A 17,968-nucleotide genomic window follows, 5' to 3' on the forward strand; every position below is an offset into this window, starting at 1 on the left:
AGGATTAGCTTTGATTTTCTGAATAACAATAGGACTACTTTCGTTTATCTTTAATTATTATATTGTAACAATTTTAAATAGAATTTACATGTCTTCCCAATCGTCGTCGTCATCCATATCATCATATGGATTACCAATATCCAATCCATGAGCTGTATTGCTCAAAACAAGTACTAATTGGAAAACGTACTTGTTAAAGAATTTTCCTGGTTCTCTCTCAATGACTGTTGGTTGGTGGAATGTTGGTTCAAACAAATTATAGTCTAGTTCTGAATCAATATATGGTGTATCTTCAAGGTCCATTTCGATTTCAGATTTCCTCTCATATTTTCCAATTTGAACGCTATCCATATCGAAGGATTCATTTGCAAATAAATATTTAACTTTGTAGAGATCTGTTGGAATGAATTGATCAGTGAGATCAACTGCAAACAATCCACTCTTTCTTGATTTTGGCTTAATGTAAAAGTGAACATTATTCCCAAATGCATGAATGGTATCAGATGAAAAACAATCATCCACTAGAGTTTCTAATGGTGTAAGGATGGTTATTGTTTCGTGGTGAATTGGTCTTTCCTTTGAAATTTGTCTAGAGAGCCAAGGATGCTTGTTACTTAAATAATTGAGAGGATTATTTGGAAAGGTAGTTAATGGGTGGACTTGTTTCATCTTCTTTTCAAGTAATTTAATACAAATAATAGTTCTATAATTGAACTCAGTCAATGATTTTTCATAAGGATCCTTGTTATAATAGACGTTATCTGAAACAAAATCATCTTTGAACTTGAACTTGTGGGTTTTCACATAATAATATGATGGATCAAAATTGAAATTCATAAACAAAACTTTGACTTGCAAATGGTCCAATTGTAAGCTGATTTCATCTGGATTCGTAGAATGTACTGAATCCAAATGTAATGAGGTTCTCACCTCTCCAAGATACTCTCCATTCTGAATACTGAGATACCACTTGAAACCAAAGGCTTCAAAAGTATGAGACTTGATCTTTTTAAAGAGCTCCACGTTGAAACCATGGGAAATATCAATACAATCCACATATGTATTCTTATCTGCCCATGCAGGATCCACTGCTATGGAAACCCTCTCCCTTGTTGGAATTGATACATCTAGTGGATCAACTTTACGGAAAGCTTCCTTTTCTTTCTTCACTTTAGCGGAAAGATTAGTGAAAGGATTATAAATATGTTGAATGCTACTGAACTTTTCAAAGTATTGTGCCATAACTGCAGGGCAATTAATGTTAAAACAGTATGCAGATGTGATGGCATGACAAAATTCAGAAAATGATGGAGTACTAGTTATTTCCATGGAAAAAGAAATGGTGGAAAGGATTAGAAACAAATCTGGGAAGGAGAATATTTGTAATAAACAGTCTTTTTCTCTGACACATCTTTCCATGAACTTGGTAACTGTTTTGACTAATTGTGGATTAACCATGAATAAAGCTTGTGGCAGTGAGCTAGAAATCTTGGATATTGTATCCAAGTCATTCAAATCCAGTAAAATAGACAGTATTGCTAGTACTATTCCATAACTTGCTCCCTTGATAAATGGTTCAATTGAATTTGAGCAGCAAAACTGTAATCTAGCTATTTGCTCTTGGCTGAGTATTCCTTCATTCAATCTAGCAAAAACAGAATTGACAAATTTTAACATGTCATTTTGGTGTAGAGGCATAAAGTCACTATTCGTTGATAGCAATAGGTAATAGAAAAGCCAAAACTCATTGTCACGCTCAAGACGTAATCCTTTCTCTTTCAAAAGAGTCAAAACAGAGCAAGCACAAAGGTTCAATTCTATCAGTTTTCTCTCCTTCATCAATTTGGTAAAGTGAGTTGTGTGTAATTCTTGGAAAAGAGTATCTATTGACTTGTACGTTTCCATCATTAGCCTGCTTTTAAGTTCCTCATTGACTGTGGAATAGGCTTTTTCAAAATCAAATTTTCTTTCCTTAATTTTAGATGAGAACATGTGGAAATTTCTTTCGTATTCTAGGAGAGATATTTCATTACAATCCTTAAATTCTCTACAGTCTATTACCATTAAATTTCTCAAATTTTCCATTGAGGTGAAGTGGTGAGTGATAGAATTGGTTAAAAACTTGGATCCACCAATTAACAATTCTTCTATTGGAGAATCCTTTGTACAAATAGTGGCAACTGTTTCATTTTGCAAACATTCCATCTTGAGCTTGAGTATTCTTAGATTTTTGAGTGCCAAAATATTATTGATAAAACCAGTATAACTCGGATCAACAATGTGGGAAAAGACTTCCAAATTATTTAAGGAGAGTGGCAGGACAATATCATTTGGGAGGCAAACATTCAAAGAAAGTTCCAAGTTTTTGAGCGTCTTGAATTGTGTAAGATCCATATCGCTATCATAGACCATTTTGAGAGATTTGATATTTTGCTTATTAGGAAGTAAATTTACAATATTACAAGTAAATAATTTTCCAGAAACTGTTCTCAAGTTTGGTAAATGAATCTTGGAGCTGAGCGTAGCCGACAAGTTGTTATTTTCTGTCTCAAAATCCAAATTCAATGTTTCAATATTTGAGCATCTCTTTAAGAATGAGAAATCGAAATATTCTTCTTCTTCTCCTTGTAAATTGATTTCCTTGATGGCGTTGTCAACAATAATAGGTACCAAAGAACCAGCACCACTATTCAAAGTACATGTAAGAGATTCCAAATGTTTCAAAGTTGAATTATTTGAAAGGGAATGGAGACATTTTGATGTGAACTTGACTTCCTCCACATCGAACACCAATTTCAGTTTCTTCAAGTTCTTTAAACAAACAATAGAATTTAACAATATATCATTCATTTCTAGCCCAGTACAATACAAGCCTAGATAGGTCAACTTTTCTGAATAGATACCAAAGGGATTAATTGCTGATTTTGTATTGATACTATAAGGCAAAGAAATGGAAGATATATTGAGAGTAATTCCTTTTTTTTTGAAAATTGAAAAGAAAGAGCTTGACATGGTAGTGCATGATTCATCAAGAGTAACATGAAATGATGTTAATTTGGGCAATGATTCAATTAGTTCTATAGCAACATCATCTGATACTCCTTTAACACGTAAATCAGTTAAATTGGGACATTGCTTGCCTATACTTGCTACAAAGGTATCTGGTAGCTCGTAATCTAAAACTAATGTCTCCAAAGAAGGTGGAAATTTAAAGGTATCAAACTCAATATCTACGGCATCCTTTCCTATCAGTACTAATTTCTTCAGATTTTCAAATGCTTCCATAGTCATATTCTGAAGTTCAAAGTCAATATCTCTAATCAACATCTCCTCAATAGTGTACAATGCTGGAATTTTCTTCTCTGCAATGTCCTGTATAAAGTTGCCACACAGAGTATCATACCGTGCCAGATCTAACTTTTTAAGTTTACCACTCAAACTCTCCAACATTTTAAAAAGTGAAAAATCATCCAGCTGTTGACAAAACCCATCATCATCAAGACTTTTCTCTGCTCCAATCTCTGTCAAATTGGCCAACTTGCAAAGAAAATGTTTGTAAATATTCTCAAATCTGCCACATGCAATTCCGTATGGAATAGAGTAGCTTGTCTTGTATTTGATCCAGTAATCCCAAACCAATTTGTTAAAATATTGATTAGTTGTTTTAAGAGAAATTAGTGCCTTGTGATGAACAAAAGGAAGAAAGTGGTCAATTAGAATTTCTTCCGGAACACAAGCAAGTTGATGATCATCTCTTGATTGCATTTTTTTTAAAATTATTTTTAAATCTAATTGTGGCGGGAATTTTCAATATTGAATAATAAAATAGGTATGAATGAGAATGAAAATAATTATTTTTATGGTATAATATCTAGAATTTAGTCTTTCCAACAATGGCATTGGCAACCATAGTATTAATACCACACTTATCCTTACCTCTAATGAGACGGAACTGTTTGTCAAGAAAATTGTTAAATAATTGTTAATTATTAAAAAATTGAACAAGTAAACCTACATAACCCTTTTCACCCCAAGATTCTCCCCAACTGTTCTTAACAATCCAATAATTAGTCTTTTCTCCAAGCCAATTAGTGCTATTAAGGTTGTTATGATAAATAACATGACAATTTTAAAACTTACTGAGTACCAAAACCAACAAGCAAAACAGCATGGTCAATATCTGGAGGACAATACTTTTGCATGTCAATATTTGAATTGAAATGAATAAACTTACCATTGGATCACTAATACCACTATGATAGAATTGCAACCACATGGCATTAAGGCAAATGGAGAGTGGTCCATTCTTTACCAAGTATGCGGCAATATCGTCTTCATTTTGAGAGACATTTTCATAACCAGCAACCTTTGCAACAAGTTGATAGTTTTGAACTGAACAAGTACGATTGCAATATTCTCCACTAGGACAATAGGTCTTGTTAGTGTTACACGGGAAACAGTTTCCTAATGGTGGAATGCAGTATGGGTAAGAAGATTCAGTAGCCAAACCTCCTCTCTTTTGGATATATTGCATGGCAATAAATGGAAAACCTCCAACTATTTCCTATTTAGCATTTGCATATTTACTAATACTTACAACATCCACAATTCAAATTATCACAATCAACAAGTTGTTGAGGAGAGAATTTAGTCAAATTGTGACCAGCCAAAAAGTATGCTATTACAATGTCAATATTTCCGAAAAAAAGAATACTGACCTCCTTCAATATTTTCGACAGTACTAGATAAATTAATGGGCCTTTAAATAATATTCAAATAACAAATACAAACCTGAAAGCCCAACAACTTCCGCAACTATTTTACAATGTCAATATTTAAAATTCTAAAGTATGTTTAACCTTACCTAGCTTGATCTTTAACAGCAGTAACAGCACCATGTTCTCTCCAATCAAATGATTCAGGAAGAGCATCAATTTGATACTTTTCCTTTGGTGCAGTTGGAGTGTGGTTGATATCCTTTTGTTTTGTTGGTGGCAAGAGTTTGACACGAGCAAATTCATTTGGACTCATATCCATAAATTGAGTGATACCATATTGAGCAACTGGTTTACCTGCAATTTCGTTTGGTTTATGCATAATATTTAATTGATTAACTAAATTAATATTATCATAGAAAATCTTCCATCTACGATGATGTTCCTCTTCAGTGGCATATCTCTTCAAATACAACTTTTTAAAATGTTGGAAATAATTTAAAGCTTCCTTTTCATCATAGGCTCCACCATACATAACTTTCAATGGAATACCTGCTTGATATTCTTCATTATCAGTTTGATCAATAGGTGAGCGAGCGTCGATCCATGATGCAAAATACATCAAGATGACGAAAACAACAGCGAGGGAAAGGAACAAGTTCTTGCTCATTTTTTTCTTCGGTGAATTTGCTAATTGGTTACTTGAGCGATTTGGACAATGGATTGGTGGAATTTTTGAGTACATTTTGTAAAGAAAGCAGTGCATGCATTATTGAATTACTTGAGACAGAATCTCTTTCTTGTAATTGTTTGTCTGAACTATTGCAAATGATATTATCGCACAGATAAATAAATTAAAATTAAAAAAAATGTCAAAACAAACTCCAATAGTTTCATGGTCACAGAGGAAGGAATTTATCAATTTAAATGTAGAAATTACTGATGCAAAAAATGTTCAAGTTTCTTTCACTGATGAGGGTTTAGTACGAGTGAATGCAAGCAATTCCGATGATAAAGACTTTGAATTACAATTGGAATTATTTAATCAAATTAGAGCTGAGTTGTGTAAATATAAAGTGACTGGAAGAAAGATTGAATTGAGAATTGAAAAATTGGTTGATGATGTTGAATTTTGGCCAAGATTAACAAAGAGCAAGGAAAAGAATAGAAATATTACTATTGATTGGAGTAGATGGGTTGATGATGAGGATGAAATTGAAGATGAGGAAGAACAAGAGGATGATGAATCTAATTGGATGAATCAAAATCAATTCCTAAATAATAATAATCAATCACTTCCAGAAGAATATGATGAAGAAAATGAGGAAGATTACAACGAGGATGATGAAGAAAATGAGGAGGAAGAAAAGATTCATGATGGTGAATATGTTTGGTATGAAAACTTGGAAACTAAAGATGCACTCTATCAACATTTCATTGACTCTTACAGATTGAGAGTTGAGGATGACTATTCACTTAGAGGCAAGCAAAGAGGTCTCTATGCTCAAGAAGATCCATTACAAGATTTCAAAAAGTATCTTGGTAAGGCAAAGGAAAGAAAAGTATTCCCAGAATGGTGGACTGATAATAATGAACAAGAAATGATTCACATGGCTCTCAACGATGAGTGGGCCAACATTAAGTATGCAGTAGAGAAACACGACATTCAAGACAAGTACAATGCCATCACTCCTCTCGAACTACGAGCTCTTGCTGAGCTTGTTTTGGATAAAAATTATAGAAACCTTTAAGTGCTTTTTATTAAATCCACCAATAGTCATTTATTATTTAATACTTTCCAAAACAAATAATTCAAATTGATTACTTCAATTCCACGATAGAAATGAAAAACCAAATTGAAAATATTTTATAAAATTAGATTGAAAAAATGTCTCAAACATCGCAAGCTGCTGCTACTGATGAATTGAATCCTCACATACAATTAGACAACCAAAACAAGGTGGTGGTGGAGGAGGAGACTTGTTTGGATCATCATCATGATGATGTGAATATTGAAGAATCTTTAGAATCAACTATTGAACATTACCATGATGAAATTGAGGAGAATGAGGTAGTAGCAGATAATGATGATCATCATCAACAACATTCGGACTTGAATCAACAAAAGAATAAGAATAGAAAAAACAAGCCAAAGAAGGTTTTTCCTGCTTCTCAATTCTTTATTGCCAATCAATCAAAGAGTAATGAAGAAGCTAATCTAGTCGAAACGAATGATGATCATGATGAAGAAGAATATTTTCATTCCGAAGAACCAGAACTTGCCTATCACTATAAAGGACATAGTTTTATAGTTAACAAGACAGCATATAAGCCAAATAGTAATTCTGGCAATGGCAGTAGTAGTAGCAATACAAACAACAAGAATAACAAATCAAAGAAGCAACATCACCACAATCATAGTCATCATCACAAATACAATAATTACTATCAAAGACCAAAGACAAAGGAGGAATTTGTGTTGGCCAAGTAGGTATTACTGAAAATTTCAAATTAATATATACTAACCAATTTGAAAGCTTTCATTTCGTTTTGAGACCCCTTTCTCAGAGTAATACCAATTTTATTAATCAACAATTTCATATCACTGAATATAACAATGGAAAATTTGATGCAGACACACTAGTTGATTGGGATACCATTGAATTGGTTATTCAACAAACTCATGATGAAAATCAAGAATGTCCAATTTGTCTTGATACATTTAAGGCACCTAAAATGACAAAATGTGGCCATGGTAAGTTTTTAACATGTTTGAATATTGAATATTAAATTTATGATTAGTTTTTTGTTATCCTTGCATTTTGAGACATGTTGCTTTAGGAGAAACAAACTATAGAAAGTGTCCTCTCTGCAATGAAAGTGTTTATATAGATGCATTGAGAAGTGTAAGAGTTGAATACAGGAAGAAATATAAAGAAAATGACAAGATGAATTTAGTTTTGCTTAAACGAGATAAGAAACTTATAATTCCAGACCTTGTTTCTGAGTTGAACACTACCAAGGAGGGTGTTCAATCAAAGGATTTACCTACTATTTATCCAGTTGATGGTGATTCTGAAAGTGCCAAATTTTCCCGATTTAATGTTACCTATGATATTTCTCAAATATTAGAAAAGGAACTTGCTGATTTGGACAATTCTCTTAAAACATCTGAAAGTGCTGCGGAATCTGAATTTATAGTATTGGCAAAGGATCAAGTTCTTCAAAGAAAAAAGGATTGGCTTGAATGGACAAAAACACATTTGGCAAAGGGAAAACCAACCCAACCAAAAAACAAATCCTCACAAAAACCTGAAGTATCTCAAGCCACAGAGAAGAAAGAAGTTGAGGATTATTGGTATTATCAATCCTCTGATTGTCAAATGATATTCTTACATCCTCTCTGTTCAAAAATGTTAATTCACGAATTCCAAGATTACAGTAATTTTCCAACCAATCTCAATGATTGTCCAATATTAGAAATTGAAACAGTTGAACTCAATGAGGAATTAAGAAGGAGATATCCTGTTCTTAAGCATGTTCCTTGTGGTTGTTACATTTCTCTGGTAGAAATTGATATGAGGAATATTGTATCAAAGGAGACGATTAATACATTTATAAAAGATATTAAGCATAGAAAATATAGAAGAGACGAAAAGGTGAGAATGAGAATAAGAGAAGAACAAGAGGAAAAGAAGAATGAGGAAAAGAGAAAGGAAGAAGAAAGACTTGCCAGGGAAAGATTAATTCAAGAGTTGCACATTTCTAACTTTCCAGAACTTATTTCCACTCCTCCACCTGTTAACAGTGATTTCCACTTCCCTACAACGTTGAAAACAGTAACACCTGTCCAACAACAACAGCAACCTGAAAAGAAACAAAAGAAGCCAAACGATTGGTCAAAACGTAAGCAACAAATAGACATTACCCAATCAGTAGCAAGTTCTTCAGTACAATTACAAGGAGATTGGGCTAAGAAAACTAACACAAATACTACAACAAAGAATGTATCAACCAGTTCTGGTAAAAAAGATGATTTTCCATCCATAAAGTCAAAGAAGAAGTAATTTTTACAATAAACTTAGTATTAGTTTTATTCTTAGGTATTTTACATGTACAGGTTATGCATTTTTAGCAAGATATTTTTCAATTTTTTCTTTAAACATATCATCAATGTAAGTATTTTGAATGTTAATTACTCGAATGGTATTATTCGATTTGGCAAAATCAATCAAAGCTAAAGCTGCACCAATTGAAATCAAATTTCCACTCAAATCAAGCTCAACAATTGTTGGATGAGGCTTGAGAATTGAGACTAGGGTTTCAATAGCTGGATTTCTGAACCCTTGTTTTGGCAAACTCAATTTGTGGAATTCAACATTTAAAAGAGTTTCCAAGAAAGGCTCTAATCCCTTATCACCTAAATAATTGTCTGATAAATTAACTTCTCCATCGGTGACGATAGTATTTGTGCCAAATTGAGCTCTAAGACGAGTGTTTGGTCTAAGAGATCTCTTTTCACAGTTTTCAACATACACATCCTCAAGAGTTCTTTCCTTAACAGGTTCTTCTTCCTTAGTTTCTTCCACCACATATTCAGCTTGAGCTTCTTCGACATGTGTTTCTTCTGGTTGTTTGTGTTTTTCTGGTGCGTCAACACTTGTTTCCTCATGAGGTTCTTGTTTTTCCTCTGGTTGTTGGTGTTTTTCTTGCTTGTCTTCTTGTGTTTCTTCTTTTTGAGATGATTTCACGTGTGTTTCTTCTGAGAGTTTGGTATCAACAAAAGTTTCTTGGTGTGTTTCTTCCTGTGTTTCTTCATGATGGTTTGTTTCATCTTGTGTTGTGTATGAATCTTCAATTGTTTTAGTTTCTTCAGCAAATCTCACATGATGTTCCTCTTCAGTGGAAGATTCTTCTGAAGGTTGTTCTTCAAAGGTTTCAAAATCTTCTTCAAACGAGTCAAACTCATCTTCCTTTTGAAGTTCAGCTTGTTCTTCTTCATGAGTTGTCTCCTTTTGTTCTTTTTGGTTATCTGCTGTCTCAATCTCTTCTGCTTGTACCTCCTCTTGTTGGTCAACCTCAAAAGGCAAACTTTCTTCATGGAATGGTTCTTGAACTGTTTGTTCTCTTGGAGATTCTTCTCCAGGAAAATGATCCATATCTGTTTCTTGTTGATGACTTGTATCTTCTTTTTCTTCAGCTTCTTCTGATTGTTCTTTCATTTCCTTTTCCACTTGATCAACAAACTCGTTTGATTCTTGTTTAATTTCTGTTGATTCCTCATTTGCAAACTCTTCGAATTGTTCCTCGAATTGATCTTCGAAGTGATCTTCGAATTGTTCCTCATGTTGATCTTGAGTTTCCTCTTGAGTTGGTTCATGGTCTTCTTGAGTTTCTTCTTGAGTTTCCTCATATTTCTCTTCGAAAAATTGATCTGTTTCATTGAACTCTTCCGTATTTTGCTCGAATTCATCAGTAGTTTCATTGAATTGATTTTCCTCAAAGTTTTCTTCATGACTTTCAATATTTTCAAAATTCTCATGTGTTTGTTCTTGGTTTTCAAGGCTCTCGAAGGTTTCTTCTTCAGTATTTTCTAGGGCAACTTCGTTATTTTCTGAGAATTCTTGTTCAACATGTTGTTTGCTGTTTTCAAATTCATCCTCTTTAGTGACTTCCTCAGAAGATACTTCCTTAATGGACTCTTCATGTGCTGTTTGGTGAACCTCAAAGTCCTCTTCTTCTGAAACATGTACCTCTTCTGATTGTTCTTCATGTGATTCTTCCAATTCCTCTTGCTTACTTTCCACATATTCAACTGTTTCTTCAACTTGTTTAATCTCGCTTTCCTGATTGCTTTCTTGATGTCCAATATGTTCTTCGGTGCATTTAATTTCATCATTTTGTTCTTTGTGACTGTGTTCCTCAATAATTTGCTCCTCTTGTTCCTCAACCTTTTTGACCTCATCAACACTTTCGTGCTTAACTTGATGATGATCTTCAACCCTATCATGGTGTTCTTCATTCTTGATATCTTCCCTATGTTCTTCAGTTGTCTCAATGTTTTCATGATTCTCTTCGGTATGTTTATGCTCTTCAACAGATGCTTCCTCAATAGCTTGAGGTTTCTCTGTATTGGCAACTTCAAAAGGTAAGCTTTCCTCTTGAGGTGGTTCTGTAACTGGTTCCATTTTTGGTTCTTCTTCTTTGACAATTTCTTGTGCATGGATTTCTACTATTTCTTCAGTTTGCTCTTCGGAGGATTTGTTAATAATCTCAGTCTCTTGATATGCAATATTTTCTTGCTTATCATCGTGATTATGCTTTTCCTTCTTCTCTTCATTATCATGCTTTTCCTTCTTCTCTTCGTGATCATGTTTCTCAACCTTTTCTTCTTTCTTATCGTCTTTCTTCTCTTCAGGATCATGTTTTTTCTTCTCTTCCTTTTCTTCCTCAACTTTCTCATCGTGTTTAAGCTCGTTTTTCTTCTCTTCATGATCATGCTTTTCCTTTTTCTCTTCACGATCATGAATCTCAACCTTTTCTTCCTTAACTTCCTCATGGTTATGTTTATCCTTCTCTTCATGAACATGTTTCTCAACATTTTCTTCCTTAACTTCCTTCTCATGGTTATGTTTATCCTTCTTTTCTTCATGATCATGTTTCTCAACATTTTCTTTCTTATCCTCGTCGTGATTATGTATATCCTTCTTTTCTTCATGATCATTCTTTTCCTTCTCTTCGTGGTCATGTTTCTCAACATTTTCTTCCTTAACTTCCTTAACCTCCTCGTGGTTATGCTTATCCTTCTTTTCTTCATTTTCTGATTTTTTCTCATGACCTATTTCAAATGGCAAACCTTCTTCTTGGAGTGGTTCTTGAATCGTTTGTTCTCTTGGGGATTCCACGTCTGCAAAATGATCCATATCTTCAATGTCTCTATGGCTTTTAGTTTCAGTATCTTCTTGTTCATGTGTTTCATGATCATCTAAGGTTTGATATTGCTCATGGTCGTGGCTTTCAGGAAGGGTAGAGCTGGTTTCATCATGATCCTCCTCAGTACACTCTTGTTCAGAGTGCACATCATGGAGATGAATAATAGATGTGTTGATTTCTTCCACATATTCGTTATGTTGGTCCGAATGTACTTCTTGCTTGATTTCTTCAATATGTTCACCGTGTTCCTCAACCTTTGTTTCCTCATGATTATACTGTTCATCTTGATGATCTGATGGTTCATGATGTTGAGTGGAATCGTGAGATTCCTGCTCTTCCATTTTTTCTACATGCTCGTCTTGCGCGCCAAATTGTTCATCTGTTTGCTCTACAGTATTAAGGGTGGACTCTTCAACATTCACTTCCTCTTCATGTTGTATTTCTTCAGATTTAGGTTCTTCTACTTGTTGGACAGGTTCCTCTTCAAGTGGTTCGGCTGGTTCTTCCTCAGATGGAGATTCTTCTTGAACTGTGTCCTCATGAGTTGCTTCTATGGCTTGCTCTTCCAGTGGTGTCTCTTCAATAGGTTGCGATTCTTCTTGAATCAGATCTTGTGATTCTTGAACCTCTTCCTCTGGAGAAACAGGTTCCTCTTGTTCAATTTCTTCTTGTTGAGCTTCTTCGAAAAGTTGCTCTTCTTGAGTCTCTCCGGCTGAATTTTCTTGGACTGGTTCTTCCTCTTGTGTTTCTTCTTGAACAGTAGATTCCTCAATTGGTGCTTCTTGAACTGTTGCTTCTGGTGTTTCCTCAATTGGTTGATCATCTTCAGTTTCTTGAGGAATTTCTTCAGTCTGTTCTTGAGCAGGTTGCTCTTCTTGAACATATTCCTCAATGTCAGCAGGTTGTGCTTCTTGAGCAACTTCCTCTTGAGAAACAGGTTCTTCCTGTTGAAGTTCTTCTTGTTTATCCTCAACTTCATGAGCAGTTGCTTCTAATGGTTGTTCTTCGTGTACTGGTTCCTCATCTACAACTTGCTCTATTGCAGGTTCTTCTGGTTGAACTTCTTCTTGTAGTGGCTCTTCATGCTCCTGGGTAGTTTCTTCTTGAGTTGTTACTTCTTCTGGTTGAGTTTCTACAATCTCCTCAGCTGGTTGAACTTCTTCTTGTAGTGGCTCTTCAGGAGAAGCTTCTTCTGGTTGAGGTTCTTCAATTCTTTCCTCCTGGGTTTCTTCCACTGGTGGTTCTTCTACTGGCCCAACTTGCTCTGGTTCTTGGGTCTCATCAACAGCTGATAGCTCTTCTTGGTGAGTTTCCACTTCTTGATCTGTAGATTCGTCAACCTCCTGCACTGGAACAGTTTCTGGGGAGGGGTCTTCATTGAGTTTCTCTTCCTCAGCTTGTTCCCCAACAGGTTGAGCTTCTTGAACCTCTTCCTCTGGTTGAATTTCTTCTTGCTCTTCTTGAACATGATCTTGGGAAGATTCTTCCTGGGTTGGTTCTTCAACTGGTTGTGATTCTTCTTGAATCAGATCTTGTGATTCTTGTTGGACCTCTTCCTCTTTAGAAACAGGTTCCTCTTGTTGAAGTTCTTCTTGTTTATCCTCAACTTCATGAGCAGTTGCTTCTAATGGTTGTTCTTCGTGTACTGGTTCCTCATCAACAACTTGCTCTATTGCAGGTTCTTCTGGTTGAGCTTCTTCAGCAGGAGATTCTTCTTGAACTGTCTCTTGAGTTGGCTCGACAGGAAGGTCTTCTTGTGTCTCCAATGGTGCATCTTCAACAGGTTGAGCTTCTTCCTGGGTTGGTTCTTCAACTGGTTGTGATTCTTCTTGAATCAGATCTTGGGAATATTCTTCCTGGGCTACTGGTTGTTCTTCTTGAGCTACTTCCTCTTGTTCAATTTCTTCTTGTTGAGCTTCTTCTTCGAAACGTTGCTCTTCTTGAGTCTCTTCAGCCGAATGTTCTTGGATTGCTTCTTCCTCTTGTGTTTCTTCTTGAATAGTAGATTCCTCAATTGGCTCTTCTTGAACTGTTTCTTCAGGTGATTCTTGGATTGGTTCTTCTTGAGGAACTTCTTCTGTGGATTGAAGTATTTCTTGAGTTTCTTCTGCTTGAGGTTGCTCTTCTTCAGAAGGAGAAGAATTCACTTCTTGAGGAATTTCTTCAGTCTGTTCTTGAGGAGAATTCACTTCTGTTGCCTCAACAGGTAGGGTTTCCTCTTCCACTTGTTCTTGAGCTGGAGATTCTTCTGTTTGAGGTTGCTCTTCCAACGGAGCTTCCTCTTCAATAGGCTTATCCTCTTCTTGTGAAGGTTCTTCCTGAAGTTGTTCGTCCTTAGCTTCAGGCTGGTTTTCCTCGTTCAATTGATCAACCTGGGTTTGTTCTGCTGTTTCCTCTGCAACAGTTTGATTTTCCTCCTGAAATTCATTTAATTCAGTTTCCCCAGTTGGTGCTGATTCTTGTGGCTTCTCTTCCTCTACTGGTTGATTTTCTTGAGGTGATTCTTCTTGGATTGGTTCTTCTTGAGGTACTTCTTCTGTTTCTTCGGCCGTAGAAGTATTCACTTCTGTTACTGCTTCGGAAACTTCGGCAGCATCTGAGACAGGTTGTTCCTCTGTTTTTTCGTCCACTTTGGAATCCTCTTCCTTTGTTGGTTCTGAAATTTCTTCAGTAGTATTATTCTCGATTTGTTCCTTTTTTTCCTCTACAGGATGTTCCTCAGTATTTTCATTATTTACAGAATTTGATGGTTCCTTATGCTCTTTTTCATCAGAATTGAGGTTAGAAGCCGATACATTTTTTGAACCTTGTTGTTTTTGCTGATACTCATCCTTGACTGTATTTGCTAGAGCATCTCTGAAAGAAGCATTATCGATAAGAACAGGCGTAAGCTCGACACTTGTAGGAAGACTTTCCACTACAGGTTCTGTAATTTCATCTTCATTAAAGTCATCTGTTGTATTTCCGATTAGATTATTATCGTTATGAACCTCAGTGCTCATTCTTTTTGTTTTTTCAATGTTATACACCTAGTTTATGTAATAAATAATTGTTTAAGTCCTTATTATTTAAAAAAATTAATGACCAACAATGTGTTGAGGGTTGTTGGGATTTTTTTTGTTCTGTCTCTTGCCCTTAAAATGCTCTTGCTAAGACTACAATGCAGCCAATATGACACATGCACAACCCGCCAATAAAAACTACAAAAAATCCTCTTTTACGCCTGTACCTAACCAAGTACAAGGAGGTTCTTTGCAAAGATTTAAACTCACACCCAACGCTTTGACGATAATTGATGTGTTTGTGCCTCTCTACGAGTTGGGCGGGAAAGTAATAAAAAGAAAATGGGCATATAAAATACCAATTCTGTAAATTCTGTATCGATCACAGAAGAGATCCATTAGTATGATCTTCATCATTCTCTATTGTGAATAATTCTAAAGTTCAACTGAGATTTTAAACCTTGGAAAGAAATCAACACCAAACAAGTGTCTTCTCATTGTTACCAACTTGGAGAGCTCATTATATCCAAACAGAACTCACAACAAATTGTAGGAATTTGTCTCATTTTGATGATCAGTTTCGTCTGCCTAATTTTATTAGACAAGTAAGATTTGAATTTGTATTTAAAGATTTAACAGGTCTTAATCTGGAATATTTCTGAATTACCATTAGGTAGCTATTCCAATGAAAACAAGATAAAGTTATGTAGACTATTATTATTTAGTTTGATCCCAGAGCTCTTCCAGAACCCCAGCTGTGATTATTGGCTGATTGGTCGTTCGAATTATTGTTTCCTCCTCTAAACCACCCACTAATACTGCTCATAAATCCACCTGAACTTGGTTGACTCGGGGTTGATTGAGTATCTTGTTGATTTGTTTGTGCTGTTGCGCTTGTAAAAACAGCCTCATTAGATACAAAGTAAAAAGATCTTTCTCTGATAAATTTTGGAATTTTTCTGTCAATAAACAGGAATACCTTATTAATTGGTGTTACAAATCTCACAAGGATCCAAATCAAATATCCAGAAATCATGCCAGTCAAATGTCCCATCAATGAGACATTTGGCATTAACAATGAAGTAACAATTAACATTAACCATGGAATTAATTTAGGTGCAAAATCATCTGCATTGGCACCAGGATATAACTGTTCAAAAAGTGGTCTATATTGAACTGTAAAAACTAAATATCCAAACAAAACACCACTATATCCCACAGTGCATCTATCCAATAAAAAGGAAAGTGTTTGTCCAGCTCCAAAACCTTGAATAAAAAGTGCATCAATAGCAACCCAAACAGCAGATCCAAATATTATCATAAATAATGAAATAAAGAAAAAGTATATAGTTCCAAGTGTTGATTCAATCCTATTTCCGAATTGATATAAAGCCAGCATGTTAAACAATATATGTGTTATACTCCCATGAAAGAAAGGGAATGTAAATAATTGCCAAACTTTAGTGGTTAATATTGTTGTGGAGTATCTATAGCAAATATCAGAAGACTTTGGTTCATTGAAAACGCCCTGTACAATATACAAAATAATACAAACACAAAATACAATATTACTACATAATGGAAAATATAAAAACCAATTTTTAACTTTGATATGAATAGGATCTTCAATATGATAGCCAGATTCAGGCTGCGAAGGAATTGTATGAATATTTGATGATCCACCTGTTGATGATCCAATTGCAGTATTCGTTAGAAATCCTCCTGAAGAAGATGATGATGTTTGTTGATTATTATTGTGGCTTCCTCCTCTTTGTAAGTCTTGTACTCGACCACTTGGAGAGAAAAACTCCCTTCCAAACGAAAACATTTTTTGTTGTTTGTTGATGGGAGATTTTCGATGCAAAATGGAAATTAAAAATAGGGTAGAGGGATGCCTTGGAAAAATAGAATAGTTTCGAAATAAGGAGGCGAAATTAAGGATTCAAGTAAACTAAATGGTAAATCCCAACCCAAGGACTCTTTCAATTTATACTTATTTTGTAAAATACAATATTTATTATGGATATAATATATTTACAAATTAAAAAAAGTCACTCATATCCTCGAATGAATAGTTTGATGGATAATCTATATTTTCAAACCCAGTCCTTGGTGGGCTTGTAATGAAGAATGTTGGCGAAATATCCAATCCAGGTGATGAACAACTTGATGCCATCAAATTGGTTGGAGAACACATGCCAAAAGTATTACTTGTCAATAATGGAACAGAAAGTGGTGAAGGTCTTGGTTTTGTAATTTTGGTTAATTGACTCATTGTACTAGGGATTTGTTGAGTAAGCGCAGAAGGAATTGAATTTTGATCAAATTGCAATTTTCCAGTTAGAATATCGCTTACTAACTTTTCCAACTCGGCAACTCTCTTCTTGAGCCCTTGATTTTCTTCGAAAAGGTTTGTTTGGTCTTGTGCAGGAATAATATTAATATCAATAGCCGGTTGCTTCTTTCTCTTCGAGTCACTGCTGTAACTACTTTCAGAGTCTTCTTCATATTCTCGCTTTTTCAGTTTCTTGTCTTCTGTTGTCTTTTTATCATTGGTGACGGTCTCTTTTCTAGTCTTTGTTCTAATCCAAAAGTTGTTTGATAAACCAACAAGCTTGACTTGTTCTCCTTGTTTTTGAACAAGTTTCAAATAACCAATACGAGATTTGCCATTGCTTCCTCCCTGCCAAAGATAAGAATTTATGTAAATAATAAATACTTACTTTGTTACATCTTGGAATTGTCAAATTACATTCGTGTAATTCGTTAAAGGCTTTTTCTGTATGGAGAGTTTCGTTAATAAATAACTGACAAACAAGTGATGAACCATCAATATCTAGTGGTTTAAAAAGTTGAACTTTAAGTTGATCAGAAACAAAGACATTATGAGTGGTGTTGCTAGGAGATCGTTTGCCATTAACATTAAAACCGTTTGGTAAACATTCAATCCTTGCCAAACCACCATTAATTGTCTTATCATTGATGGAGAAAAGTATTGTAATGTCATTGTTTTTTGTTGTATTGTTATTTGTTGTTTCTTCATCATCAAATAATTTGCAAACGTCTTCTTCAGTAAACTCCATTTTTCTCTCCAATTAGTGTTCGTGATGTTCTTGCTGCTTCCCTCTTCTCAACGTTTTGGGATTTTTTTTGTGGAAGAAATTCTGGGCGAAAATACTTCCCAGAGTTATATCATCATTTTTTTTCAGTGTTGCTGTGGTGCTTTTAATAGAACACCTTATGGCGCGCAGAAGCAATGATGAAATATTGAAAATTGAATACCAACACAATAATCACAACAAATAACCAATGTGAATG

General features: G+C 34.8%; 7 protein-coding genes across 7 annotated transcripts; 2 read left to right on the plus strand and 5 right to left on the minus strand.

Annotated features, from left to right (window-relative positions):
- Window positions 1–84: 84 nt before the first annotated feature.
- NAEGRDRAFT_62641 (uncharacterized protein) lies at window positions 85–3,765 on the minus strand (the record flags this gene model as incomplete). The annotated part of the gene is made up of 1 exon (XM_002682040.1): window positions 85–3,765. The coding sequence occupies one exon, from the start codon at window positions 3,763–3,765 to the stop codon at window positions 85–87; it is 3,681 nt and encodes a 1,226-aa protein (XP_002682086.1).
- Window positions 3,766–3,871: 106 nt separating this feature from the next.
- NAEGRDRAFT_30199 (uncharacterized protein) lies at window positions 3,872–5,250 on the minus strand (the record flags this gene model as incomplete). The annotated part of the gene is made up of 8 exons (XM_002682041.1): window positions 3,872–3,952; window positions 4,016–4,094; window positions 4,141–4,193; window positions 4,235–4,557; window positions 4,598–4,678; window positions 4,719–4,741; window positions 4,792–4,815; window positions 4,865–5,250. The coding sequence occupies 8 exons, from the start codon at window positions 5,248–5,250 to the stop codon at window positions 3,872–3,874; spliced, it is 1,050 nt and encodes a 349-aa protein (XP_002682087.1).
- Window positions 5,251–5,584: 334 nt separating this feature from the next.
- Window positions 5,585–6,466, plus strand: NAEGRDRAFT_62643 (uncharacterized protein; the record flags this gene model as incomplete). Its single annotated transcript, XM_002681893.1, has 1 exon — window positions 5,585–6,466. One exon carries the CDS (start codon window positions 5,585–5,587, stop codon window positions 6,464–6,466), a length of 882 nt encoding a protein of 293 aa, XP_002681939.1.
- A 134-nt stretch (window positions 6,467–6,600) lies between these two features.
- NAEGRDRAFT_56808 (RING finger domain-containing protein) lies at window positions 6,601–8,810 on the plus strand. Its single transcript, XM_002681894.1, has 3 exons — window positions 6,601–7,202; window positions 7,253–7,470; window positions 7,518–8,810. Exons 1-3 carry the CDS (start codon window positions 6,604–6,606, stop codon window positions 8,780–8,782), a joined length of 2,082 nt encoding a protein of 693 aa, XP_002681940.1. The 5' UTR covers window positions 6,601–6,603; the 3' UTR covers window positions 8,783–8,810.
- Window positions 8,788–14,650, minus strand: NAEGRDRAFT_78159 (erythrocyte membrane-associated giant protein antigen 332-like protein; the record flags this gene model as incomplete). Its single annotated transcript, XM_002682042.1, has 1 exon — window positions 8,788–14,650. One exon carries the CDS (start codon window positions 14,648–14,650, stop codon window positions 8,837–8,839), a length of 5,814 nt encoding a protein of 1,937 aa, XP_002682088.1. The 3' UTR covers window positions 8,788–8,836.
- Window positions 14,651–15,354: 704 nt separating this feature from the next.
- Window positions 15,355–16,482, minus strand: NAEGRDRAFT_78160 (rhomboid domain-containing protein). Its single transcript, XM_002682043.1, has one exon. The coding sequence runs from the start codon at window positions 16,476–16,478 to the stop codon at window positions 15,372–15,374; it is 1,107 nt and encodes a 368-aa protein (XP_002682089.1). The 5' UTR covers window positions 16,479–16,482; the 3' UTR covers window positions 15,355–15,371.
- A 209-nt stretch (window positions 16,483–16,691) lies between these two features.
- NAEGRDRAFT_62647 (uncharacterized protein) lies at window positions 16,692–17,733 on the minus strand (the record flags this gene model as incomplete). The annotated part of the gene is made up of 2 exons (XM_002682044.1): window positions 16,692–17,333; window positions 17,374–17,733. The coding sequence occupies 2 exons, from the start codon at window positions 17,731–17,733 to the stop codon at window positions 16,692–16,694; spliced, it is 1,002 nt and encodes a 333-aa protein (XP_002682090.1).
- Window positions 17,734–17,968: the final 235 nt, after the last annotated feature.

Source organism: Naegleria gruberi (assembly GCF_000004985.1).
Source record: "Naegleria gruberi genomic scaffold NAEGRscaffold_4, whole genome shotgun sequence".
Taxonomy (NCBI): domain Eukaryota; phylum Heterolobosea; class Eutetramitea; order Acrasida; family Naegleriidae; genus Naegleria; species Naegleria gruberi.

Coding starts and splice junctions, on each gene's coding strand:
- NAEGRDRAFT_78160 (XM_002682043.1), bottom strand. CDS start 16,478: ATGTTTTCGTTTGGAAGGGAGTTTTTCTCTCCAAGTGGTCGAGTACAA.
- NAEGRDRAFT_56808 (XM_002681894.1), top strand. CDS start 6,604: ATGTCTCAAACATCGCAAGCTGCTGCTACTGATGAATTGAATCCTCAC. Junction 7,203..7,252: donor GAGGAATTTGTGTTGGCCAA/GTAGGTATTACT, acceptor CCAATTTGAAAG/CTTTCATTTCGTTTTGAGAC. Junction 7,471..7,517: donor AATGACAAAATGTGGCCATG/GTAAGTTTTTAA, acceptor ATTTATGATTAG/TTTTTTGTTATCCTTGCATT.